Below are 12325 nucleotides of genomic sequence, written 5' to 3'. Positions count from 1 at the left end.
TGCCTGTAAGGTGACTGTTACTGTATATTGTCTCTGTCCCTTTCTGGTCTACTACTTTTAGGCTCTCTCTTTTTGCTTAGAGGGCCCCTTTGAATATTTCCTGTAGGGCTGGTTCGGTGTTTGCAAATTCTTTCAGTTTTTGTTTGTCCTGGAAGCTTTTTATCTCTCCTTCTATTTTCAATGATAGCCTAGCTGGATATAGTATTCTTGGCTGCATGTTTTTCTCATTTAATGCTCTGAATATATCATGCCAGTCCTTTCTGGCCTGCCAGGTCTCTGTGGATAACTCTGCTGCCAATCTAATGTTTCTACCATTGTATGTTATAGACTTCTTGTCCTGGGCTGCTTTCAGGATTTTCTCTTTGTCACTAAGACTTGTGAATTTTACTATTAGATGATGGGGTATGGACCTATTCTTATTGATTTTGAGGGGGTTTCTCTGCGCCTCCTGGAATTTGATGCTTGTTCCCATTGCCATATTAGGGAAATTCTCTCCAATAATTCTCTCCAATATACCTTCTGTTCCCTTCTCCCTTTCTTCTTCTTCTTCTGGAATCCCAATTATTCTAATATCATTTCGTCTTATGGTATCACTTATCTCTCGAATTCTCCCTTCATGGTTCAGTAGTTGTTTGTCTCTCTTTTGCTCAGCTTCTTTATTCTCGGTCTTTTGGTCTTCTATATCACTAATTCTCTCTTCTGCCTCATTTATCCTAGCAGTAAGAGACTCCATTTTTAACTGTACTTCATTAATAGCTTTTTAAATTTCAGCTTGGTTAGATTTTAGTTCTTTTATTTCTCCAGAAAGGACTTTTATTTCTCCAGACATGGTTTCTCTAATACCTTCTATGCCTTTTTCAAGCCCAGCTAGCCCCTTGAGAATCATCATTCTGAACTCTAGATTGGACATATTACCAATGTCCGTATTGATTAGGTTCCTAGCCTTCAGTACTGCCTCTTGTTCTCTTCTTTGTGGTGAGTTTTTCTGCCTTGTCATTTTATCCAGATAAGAATAAAGGAGAGAATAAAATACTAAAAGGGTGGCAAAGACCCCAGAAAAATGTGAGACCCCAAATCATGGGGGGAAGGAGGGGGGTAAACAGAAGTTCAGGAAAAAAAATTAAGAAAAGAAGAAGAAATAAAAAGAAAAAGAAAATATATATATTAGATTGGTGAGTAGAACAGAGCCACCCACTTAATTTTGGGAGTATTTTGCTCTCTTAGAAGAAACTACCTCCCAAAATTTTAAAGAAAGAAAAACTTTTGTATATATAGATATAGATACACATACACACAATAAGGGTAAACACAATGAAGGGATGGAATGTGACTATAAAGATGAAAATTAAAAAAAAATTCTAAAAAAGGAGTTGATAAAGTTGGTTGGGAAAAGAAAGAAAAAGAAAGTGGAGAGAATGTGCTCAGGCTGGAGACTAGAACAAAGCCCTGTGCTAGATTTAGGGTATATTTGATCTATTAGAATAAGTTGTATCCCAAATTTTTTTTAAGAAGCAAAAACCCTATGTGAATACAAAAAATAAAGTTAGACACAATGAAAGATAAAATATGACTATAATAATGTAGGTTCAAAAATATTTTTTTCCAATTTATTTATTTTCAGAAAAACAGTATTCATTATTTTTTCACCACACCCAGTGCTCCATGCAAGCTGTGCCCTCTATAATACCCACCACCTGGTACCCCAACCTCCCACCCCCCCCCGCTCAAAAATATTTTTTTAATGAAAGGTATTGTTAAGATAAACTTGTTAAAAAAACGTTAAAAAAGGAAAGAGGAAAAGTTTAAACAATTTGAATAAGAAAAAAATTCAAAAAATTTAATTAACCTTGCAAGATGAGGGACTCATGGAAAGAAAGCCATGAATTCCATGCTTTGCTTTCTCCTCCTCTTCAATTCTGCTCTTCTTGATCAGTGAGTTTGGTCTTGGCTGGATGTTTTTGCTGATCTTCTGGCCTGTTGTAGTGATTCTCAAGTATCTTTGCCTGAAGGGCAATTGCACCATCCTTGCCCTGGGCTGGGCGAAGTAATCCGCTGGGGTTCGCTCTGAGAGCTTTTCTTCCCTGAACGCTCTCTGTAGAGTTCCGGAGGACGGGAATGACAGTGGCGGCTGCCCAGTCTCTGGCTGGAGGAGCAGAAAGCTCAGGGCCCCACTCCTCAGTGCACCGTTGGAGAAAAGCGCTCAGTCACTCCCATCTCCCGGGCCTCTGGCCGCGCTCTGAGCTCCCCCAGCCTGTGTCCTGCGTCTCTGTCTCTGGCACACAGCCCTGTCTCCAAACCCAGCAGACCCCTGCTGCTCTTGCAGGGGGGTGTCCCTGGATCCACCACTTGTGGGGTCCCTGCTCAAAGAACCGTGGCCTGACTGTGCCAAGGATCAGAGTTCAAGGTAAGCCCGAGCTGAGAGCTCACTGCTCGGCTGGTCTCTGTAGCCGGCTTCCCCGCTCTGATACCTGCGGGCTCTGCGACACTCAGACAGCCCCGGTTCTGCTGTGACCCCGCAGGACCTGAGGCCATGCTGTCCCCGCGTGGGCTTCACCCCGGTTTAGCCTCTGGAGCGACGTCCCTCCGCGGAGCAGACTTTTAAAAGTTCAGATTTTGTGCTCCGTTGCTCCGCCGCTTGCCGGGAGCCGGTCTCTCCGTCCGGGGTCTATCTTCCGTCGCTTTGGGTTCACTTCGCCGCCGGTCCTACCTTTCAGAAAGTGGTCGATTTTCTGTTTCTAGAATTGCTGCTCCTCTTCGGTGTCCTGTTGGATTTGTAGGTGTTCGCAGTGGTTGGATAACCGTCTCGCTGATCTCTGACCTGATGGCGTCTCAGCTGCTACTTCTCCACCATCTTGCCTCCTCCCCGTGGTTACAGCCGAAAGCTGTGTTTCTAATGCAATTAAAGAACTGAGGAACTGAATGTTAGGAGTCTTGGTCTTCCTTAGGATTCCAGGCTGTCAATCTGTGGGGAGGTGATCCAGGATTCTCTGAGGTAAATGTGAAAATCTGGAAATCGCTGGCCGCTGTGTTCCCACATCAACTGGCAGATGCTCAGATTGGTGGCCTTGGGGACCGGAGGCTCCACCGGACTCCTGCTTCTGCCCCGGCAGGTGTCTGGCACCTCTGGCCCAGGCAGAAGCTCATCCCCCTTCTTGCATTCTCTTCTTCTTCTGCACTTTTTCCCGTCGCTGTAAATCTTGGGAATCACCACAAGCTGGTCCGCGCAGGTCTTCCCCTGGTTTTTATAGCTGTCTGGAGCCACGCTGCTGAGCTGGACCGTGCTTCTCCAGCTGCTTCTCCAGCTGCTTCTCCAGCTGCTTCTCCAGCTGCTTCTCCAGCTGCTTCTCCAGCTGCTCTTGTGCCTGTGCCTACTGAGGTGGTTTCTGGGATCTTCCAGCTTAACCAGGGCTACAGTGAATAACCCTGTGCTGTCTTTTTTCCCATATTGTCTTAGGTGTGCCTGTTGGGAAGTTCCTATAGGTGTAATTTCTGGGTTAAAAAGTCTGTTTATAGCTTTTGTTAGGTAGCACCAGTTTCCTGCACAATTTGCGGTGCAGGATAGCCCGTTCCCCTACAGCCTCCAACAGAGTCCGCTTCCCATCTCGGCCATGGCCTGTCTGATAGATGCCGAGTGCCATGTGGGGTCTTCTCGTTTGCTCTCCTCTAAGTGTGAGTGAGCTTGGACTTGTAAACTTCTTGTTAATTGTCTCTTCATGGCTTTTTTCCATGTTTCTTTTGTGTGTTTGGTTCTTTGTCCCTCATTTTCTAGGAGTTTCATATATTAAGGGGAGTGGCCCTTTTCCTATGGTATTGGCTGAAAATACTTCCTCCAGTTTGTTACTTATATTCTGTGCAGTCGAGGGCACCGTTTGCTTTGTTTTGTTTCGTTTTGCCCTGCAGACATTTTTATTTTTGTGTAGTCCAATTCATCAGTGTTTGTTTCATTGCTTCTGGGTATGGAGTCACAGTGAGAAAGTCTGTCTGTATGAACAGCTCGCCCCTGTTTTCTCCTAGGAATTCTGTGGTTTCATTTTCTTACATTTTTAGGCCCTTAGTCCACCTGAGGTTCATTCATATATATGATACAAAACACACATCTGATTTCATCCTTTTTCAAACAGCTGCCCCGTTGTCCCGGCACCATGTAGTAAAAGGCCCGTCTTTAGCCCAGCGATGTGTGGCGGCAGAGTTCTGTGTACAGTCAGGCTTGTTTCTGCACTTTGTGTTCAGTCCCATTTGTCCGTCGCTGGCTCTACCCTTTTTAAAAGTAGAGTCTTTATATACGGCTTTGTGTCCAGTAGTTTTAATTTTATTCTTTCATTTTTATTGATAAAAATATTAGTCTAATGAATTTTTCTCTGATTACTGCTTTAAAGGCATCCCATAGATTCTGATTTTCCCCTCAGGGTTTTCTTGGGCATTCTTTTTTTTTTTTTTTTTAAAGATTTTATTTATTTATTTGACAGACAGAAATCACAACTAGGCAGAGAGGCAGCAGAGAGAGGGGGCGAATCAGGCTCCCTGCTGAGCAGAGAGCCCGAAGCGGGGCTCGATCCGAGGACCCTGAGATCATGACCTGAGCCAAAGGCAGAGGCTTAACCCACTGAACAACCCAGGTGCCCCTTTCTTGGCCATTCTTTTGTGTTTGTTTTTCCATATGACCCTTATTACCAACCCATGTAAGTCTACACCATAGTCTGTTGGTGTTTTTACTGGCATTACATTGACTTGATAAATTAACCTAGGGGCAACTGTCCTCTTTCTAATGTTCAGTCAGCGAGGAGAAGGTCAGAGGGAGTCTAATGTTCAGTCATCCTAACCAACAATAGGAGATGCTTTTTCATTTGTTCATTTCTACCTTCATGTCTTGCGAGAATGTTTTACATTCCCCTTGTACAGGTTGAGTGCAGTTCCTATTAAAGTCCCTCCTAAACAGTCATTCTTCCTTGTTATAATGATCTGAAAAGGGATGTTCTCTAACTACTTATTATTTTATATTTCAAGGCAATTTTTTATATTAACTTTGTGTCCTACTAGTCAATTGATTCTTTCATTGTTTGGGTTAGTTTTATCATTGATTCTCTGGGGGTTTCCAGATATATATTATGATATCTGCAAATAGTGATAGTTTTACTTCCTTGCCCATTCTTATGCCTCCACTTGATTTATCTCTCGTAATTATTTAGGGTAATGTAATGCCTCTAGGGTAGGGTGGTCGTAAGCAGAAATGGAGACTGGACATCCTTGCCTTGATTTTAGTGGAAATGCCACTAGCCTTTTCCCATTAAATAAGGTACTCTCATTAGGAATAAAGTATGTATATTTTATCATGTTAAGAATATAACTCTCAATTTCTGTTTCCTGTAATTTTTATAAATGGGTTTTAAGTTTTGTCAAAGCATTTTTCAGTATTTGGGTAGATCATCATACATCTTTTTCTTAGGTTTATTAATACGAGGAATGATACCGGATTTCCTAATATTGAACCCAACTTTCATTTCTGGAAAAAATCGTACTTGGTCATGGTATGTGGCTTCTTCCTGTGGTGTTAGATTCTGTTTGCTAATGATTTATTTAATATTTGTGCATTGATATTCATGAGGGATACTGGTCATGGTTTTCTTTCTTTGTTCTTCTTTACCTGGTGTATCAGTATTACTCTTGCTTCGTAAAAGCACTTGGGGACTTCTCCATCCCCGTCAGTGCTCTGGAGCAGTTTATGTAGGGCACTGGAACTCTCCGGTCTTCAGCATTTGGTAGAACCCCCTGTGAAGCTCTCTGGCCTTGTGCTCCTTGGGGAGGTGCCTCCTTGGGAAACTTTGTCTTCTCTGACTTTCATCCGGTTTGGCTCTCTGACTACGGTGGGGTCAGTCTCAGTCATGGCCATCTGAGCTTCCTTGGGGAGCTGTCCCTGCCAGCAACATGTTTGAGTCTGTTTGCATGGAGGTCTACAAAGGTCTCTCCAGATTTTTAAAATGTCTTGTTTCACTGGTCACGTACCCTGTGTCATTTCTTACTCTTCTTATTTGTTCTTTCTCCCCTTTTTTCTTGATCAAGTAGCTGGAAGGTTGTCTACTTTGTTAATCCCCATCCCCCAGCCCTGCAAAAAAACCATAAGACTTAGAATTAATTACTAGTTAGCTTTGCTGTTTTTAGTAGAAAACCTCCCCTCATTAGTCAGCTTTTCCCTCCATTGTTTCTTCCTTGCATTTTGTTTTGGGGTACTAACAAGCTAAGGCATGTTGGTTGATTAATGTCATTTTTTTTTCATTTTTATTGATAAAAATGTTATTATGAATTTTTCTCTGATTACTGCTTTAAATGCATCCCATAGATTCTGTGCTTTCTGTGTAATTATTTTTAAAAATTATATACTTTTAGTTTGTATTTATTAGTGTTTCACTAAATGTCAACAATAGATTTTTTAAATATCCAAGTGGAAATGACTTTCTGGGTTTTTTTGTTGTTTTTAATAATGTATACTTTTATTGCATTGTGATCAGAAAGTAGTGTTTGGAGTATTTCTACATAATGGAAATGGTTGATGTTTTCTTTGTGACCTAATATATGACCATTTGTAGGGAATGTGCTATAGAATCTTGAGGAAAATGTGTTTTCTATATTATCAGGGTATGGACTTTACTGTATATTGCGTATTTTGTTATATTTGCAATTCCTTTATAAGATCTGTATTCTTCACTTTTATATTTTTTATTTTGGATTTAGAGAGATTTGTATTTTCTAGTCATTACCTTTGTATTTAAACCTATTTCTGTGTCCTTAGTAACCTGTTTTTGTTGAACTCTTTATTGTCTGATTTGGTTTTTTCTCCCATTCTTTAGTGCACACCTGTTGCGTATATGGTAATTACCTGTGCATTACTCAAAGTTTTTGCTCTTTCCCTCTTCCTTCATCTCACAGTTTTTAGTTGAATTACTTCTGTTTTGTCACTGTGTGTCATATTTGCACATGGGTCTTTCAGCTTCATTGCACCTTTATTCCGGCCCAACATGTACATCTAAGTATTTTTATGTGTGTCTCCTAAATCCTTCTGCTGTAGCAGTCATCACCGGGACAGGTGACGCTTACCCTCCTGTAGAGGCCTCAAGAAAGGTTGACTGGGCATCCTCCTCTCCAGATTCACGCTGTTAAAGACTGCATTTCTGTGGGCTTGGTAGTTGAAGGATGGCTGGCTGGATTTAAAAGTCTTGGTTCATACTTTAATTGAATTAAAAAAAATGTTGCTGCCTCGTTGGGGTGCATGTGTGTTGGTTCTGAGACATCGCCTGCCATAGTCATTGCATAGTCATTGGTTGTTGCCCTCGGGCCCTGAGGACTTTGTCCTTCCCTTTGAAATCCCTTGTTTCATTGGAGGCATTTCAGAGTTGATGCTTCTGAGTCCTTTTTCCCAGGTACCCTGTGAGCCCTTTCCTTTGAAGATTTGGGCCTTTTTCTATTCTGGGAATTTTCTTACAGAGTTAAATGTTAGCTTTGCTGTATTGTTTTGCTTTCCTCCCCCTTTCCAGTCTTTCTGTCGCTGTCCTCCTCTGGGTTGTGATCCTATCTTTCCTCAATGCCCTTTGTTAGTTTTGTTTGAATTTATTCTTCTTGGATGCTCTGTAATCGATTCCTTACTTCTGAGGTAATTTTATTTTTTTTCCATTACTATCCTGAGTCCAACTTACCAATCCCTTGCTCTCTCCGCTTTTGTCCTTTTCTGTTTTTAATTCTGCATTTCTAATTCAGGGTGGTTTTTCATATCCTCAAATGTTTGAATATGTTTAATTATGTTTTGGGAGTGTAAATTCCAATTTTCTTTTGACTTGCGGTGGTTTTCAGGAGGACGTTTCTCTGGTAAAAGATCGCAAGTCTGGCGGCAGGCTCTTTGTTTGGTGCAGGTGACGCCGTGGTAGCTGTTGGCTGCTTGGCTTTGGTGAGGATGGGCTGGGGTGAATCTGATGGTATTTCCTCTTTACTCCTACAACCCCACACTTTTCCTCTTCCTCTTTTAGCTTCACCACTCTGTTGCCAAAGGGTGCTTCTCCCTTCCCCTTTTGTCTGTTGTCTTCCCGGAAATGCCTCTGTAAATGGTGTCTGTCCCCTTAAGGCTGCGTGTGGGCTGACACAGGTGCTCAGGCACGTCAGAACGTCTTCATGTTCATGTGGACTTCTCATCCTTCTTGGTGCTCCTCTCTGTCCTGCGGTCTTTCCTTCTGCCCTGGCTCCCTGGAGCTTGTGACAGCACATGTGAGGTGGGGGCCTAGGAGACTCACACCAGGACCTGGTGGCTTTTCTCTTACCCTTTTCTTCATATTTCACATTCTCTGGCTTCATTATGCCCAGGGTGTGGTTTGATGTAGAATTTGTAGTTTCATTTGGGGAACCATACAGAAGTCAGTGACTGTGTAGCCAGTCTTGTCTTCACCATCCAGAGGTCAAGCACTCACCCAAGAAATTCTTCTCGGTGGGCTGAGGGGCTCAGAGTTCAGCATTTTCTGGTTTAATTTCAAAATTTCCCTGTAATCTTTTAAGGCATGTTAGAGAACAGTAAATCTAGCACTCCAAACCCATAATATAAGGCATCTGTATTGAATGAATCCATTAAGTTAAAAAAAAAAAAAAAGTCAGTTTAGAACGTACAAGTAATAGTACAGATAAGAAACAAATTGGGTGGGAACCATGGTGATAGTTTGCAAGAGACCAGAGAAGCAGAGGGTGTGGGTGTGAGGGCTTTGTTTTCTGACCTGGTGGGAGCTGTCCAGCAGCAGAGTCTGCAGGCTGGCCCTTGGGGTAAGGGATGGACTTCACCACCCTTTGCAAAACTCTTCCTGGTTCTCAACTTTGTGTTGCTGAACGCAAAGTTGTGCACAAAATGCACAAAGTCTTGGGATTTTGAGAGTGAATTTTTTTTTCCTTTAGTGTTTGAGGATTGCTTTTGTAATTTATCTTCTTTAGTTCATGGGGAAGCAAAAGCCAAATGCTAACCTTCCCGAAGGTTATCACTTACAGAGCATGTGTACAACCTGCAAATAAGTAAAATTAATTTGCTCTTCAGTGTCAATGAAACAAAGAATTATCCTCCTGTGAATTATTCATATTGTATTAAGAAAGTATGAAACTCGGAACGAGGCAAAATGTGTTAAAGCGTGTAACTAGTTTCCAGATCAAAATTGATAGATTTTGTATATTTTCAATATCAATAAACCAGTCACAAGAGTTTATTAGAAGAGTTTTAACCAAAGTTGTTTAAAATGTCTATTTTAAATCCATAAAGCCAAGTAAACACCAAACAGTGCTAGAAATAATGAAGTTAAATGTAATTGATGGAACGTGTTCCTGAAAGACGACGTTTAAAATCACCCCTCAGACATCCCATAAACTCATGCAACTCTGCAGGGGTCTGTGTTTGCTGCCCAAGTTCACGGAAGGCAAATCCAATTAGTGTCCCGTGCTCCCGGAGCCACCTCAAGTGATGTTTCGTGTCTTTCAGAAACGGGCATGCAGGAGAGGAGAGGCGGCCGGGCCGGAGTGGGCCTGCCCCCCCACAAACCTCAGCGCCCCGGTGTCCTGGAGTGGTGAGGGGCGGCCACGTGTCGGGGTAGGTTCCTGTTCCCACCAAGCCAGCTGTGACCCATTTGAATATTTTAATAAAAAGTGTAAATAGTCTCTGTACTGATGCGTCTGCGGCTCTGATTTGTTGACTAGATTCCTCACAACGGTGGAGGGAGCTCGGCCCAGCCTTGCCCGAGATGTATTGCGGGGGAGTCTGTAAGTGCATTAACCTTCTTGTGTGACATAAAAGACAGACTTGTTCGTAAATATTAGATCCATAAAACAAAGTTAATAAAAATGGCAATTACATTTCTAAGGAATGAGGGATATAAATAAAAAGGTGCAGATTGATTTAAGCTTTTCTTGGCATTCTGCTGGGGTGCAAACTGATTTGTTTCCAGCTTCAGATTGGAAATAGAAATGAAAATGCACTTAAAATCTTTTTTCAACACAGGGTTCAGGGAAGGGAACAGGCCACCGGATACAGTTAAAGAGATCATTTGAGGGCATCTTGGAGTGAAGCCCTGACCTCAGTTAATTATAAAAATTGGAATAGGAATGGACCTTTTTTTTCTTCTTTCCCAGTTAAACTTTCTTTGGTGTTCCCATAAACTTCACAGAAACTGCAGATTTCAGGAGGAGAAAGGAGAAATGCAGCGTTCACACTGTTAATTCAACATAAAGGGGTCTACAATGGCCGGAGTCAGAATCTGTTTCCTTTGTTGGGCAGAGTACTGTAAAGTATACACAGGCATAATAGTACAATTGTTATTAATTTTGCGCTTATTCTAAGAACAAATTAATGTCCTTGGTAACCTCTGTAATTCTTGTTTTTGTTTTTGTTTTTTGTATTTTAGACTTAGAATGTTAATATTGGAATAAAATAGAATTACATTTACTTGCCACACAGAAACCACGAGAAGAGTGTGTGTATGTGTGTGTGTGTGTGTGTGTGTTTAGAAACTGGGGTGTGTACTCTGTACACGTGAGTGTTTCTTAGATTTCCCTCTGCAGGGTTTAGAGAATTGTATTGCTCTGTTTTGGTCAGCAAAAGATTGGGTTGACCCACTGTAAGATTTTGAATGGGCATACCGCAGGCTGCCGGGTTTCACATATTTTGCAGTGAGAGGCACGGATTTTGTTTTAACTGAAGACCTAGCGCTGTGTCAGTTATGGCCCACATGAACTGCCGATCGTCTGAAGTCATTGTAGAAACAGGAAAACAAAGCTTAGTGTCCAACTCATTCTGTGAAGGTGTGCTTTTCATACTTTTATTTTCAGGAGAATTTCTGCTGCTGCATTCTGTGCTATAATCCTGAACAATAGTGAAGTCAGAGATCTGGTAATTAGAACTTACTGTATTTTAGGTCGATTCCTATAACAGGCACACATGCCCAGGAATACAATTACATAAGGTTTATCTTGAGAAATGTGGCCCCATGATGAGTAAGTTGTGTTGATGCTGGTGACTAACTGGTAACCTTCTTTGTTCTCATCCCGTTTCCATGGAATGTATCTCTCAAGTCCCCGTCTGTTGGGCTGACACTTGGAACGTCATATGGATTCTTAATGCTCTGAGATGCTGTGTTCTCGCATGAATGGCTTAAAGAAAAAAAATTTGGCTCAAGCAACTGATTGGATCATTTTAGCTAATATTCTGTTTGAACAACAGTTTCTATTTGATTAGGATTTTTCCTTCCTTTGTAACTCCCCAAGCTTGCCTCTGTTCTGTTTCATAGGAAATGAGTCTGTGAGCAGAGAACCTATATTGATAGGTAAATACATCATTTTTTCCCTTAGTGCTCGATATTCTTTTCATCTAAATTTCAGAAACTGACTTTAAAAAATCAGTTTCCCTTTATCTGTAGTTATTCTCAATAAAATTTCACCCAGGCTTGGGTGATTTAATATTTACACCCACTGTTTCTAAAAGTCTTATGTAAATAAAGATTGAAATGTGAATTTGAAAAGTCACACCTCTTGATATTTGAACAGAGTATAGCTGCATATATCTTCTTTTTCTAATAATATGGCTAGTTTCTCTCCTAAGCTTTTAAAATAATAAGACACCATTTTTGTATTCTGGAACATCAGAAGGTTCAATGTTAAATAAAAAGCAAATAGTATTTTTAGAACTGTGAGATCCCAGGGAGAGGTGCTTAACAGTCAATCACAGATGGGCAGCAATTCCAAATTCCAGAAGACTTTATTAGATACACGGCTCCATTCACAAATGTGCACTCGTGTGCGTGAGTGTGCCCTGTCCTGTACCGTTTTCCTAGAGCGGACCCAGGGCGGTGACCTGGGCTCAAAGAGAAGCAAAGTTTGTATCGAGGGGTTTGTGGAGCCCTAATGGGAAACCTGCCAGGGAGTCTCAGCTGCTTTGGTGCTGCTCTCACTAGAACGTCCCTTGGTGCCCCCATAACGTCCCTTGGTGCCCCCCATCACCTCCCTTTGTGCCCCCCATCACCTCCCTTGCACCTAGTTCCTGGTGTGCTTCTGACTGAGCCGGACCTCATCCGACGGGCGGGTCCTGCCCTGAATCTTCGCGCTCAGCTTCGTGCCCGAGCGCCTGCTCTGTCTCCTGAGCTTTTCCTCATTTTGAACATGAACCGTTTCTCGTGACTGTGGGGTCTTGGCTTCACAGGTGTGCGGGGCCATTCTTAGCTGGCCTCCCCCGCCTCGTTTCCAGGTTGGCACGTGGTCCCCTCTCTGTAGGTCTGCGCCGGCTGCCTGTGTGGGGACCGCAGCTTCGGCTGCTGCGAGGTCCCTG

General features: G+C 42.2%; 1 protein-coding gene across 4 annotated transcripts in view; it reads left to right on the top strand.

The window, feature by feature from the left end:
• C2H10orf143 (chromosome 2 C10orf143 homolog) overlaps positions 1 to 12325 on the top strand; it is an 85356-nt gene that overhangs the window by 16232 nt on the left and 56799 nt on the right. For all 4 annotated transcript variants that reach the window (XR_006383379.1, XM_044240755.1, XM_044240753.1 and 1 more), the window contains exons 2-3: positions 9491 to 9598; positions 9706 to 9768. Coding sequence is in view for 3 of the 4 variants with exons in the window: in XM_044240755.1 (XP_044096690.1) it covers positions 9491 to 9598; positions 9706 to 9768 (171 nt within the window). In the remaining variant the exon portion in view is untranslated. The remainder of the gene's footprint in view (positions 1 to 9490; positions 9599 to 9705; positions 9769 to 12325) is intronic.

The sequence above is a fragment of the Neovison vison genome, chromosome 2 (assembly GCF_020171115.1).
Source record: "Neovison vison isolate M4711 chromosome 2, ASM_NN_V1, whole genome shotgun sequence".
Lineage (NCBI taxonomy): Eukaryota > Metazoa > Chordata > Mammalia > Carnivora > Mustelidae > Neogale > Neogale vison.
This window is presented reverse-complemented; position numbering and strand designations above follow the sequence as displayed.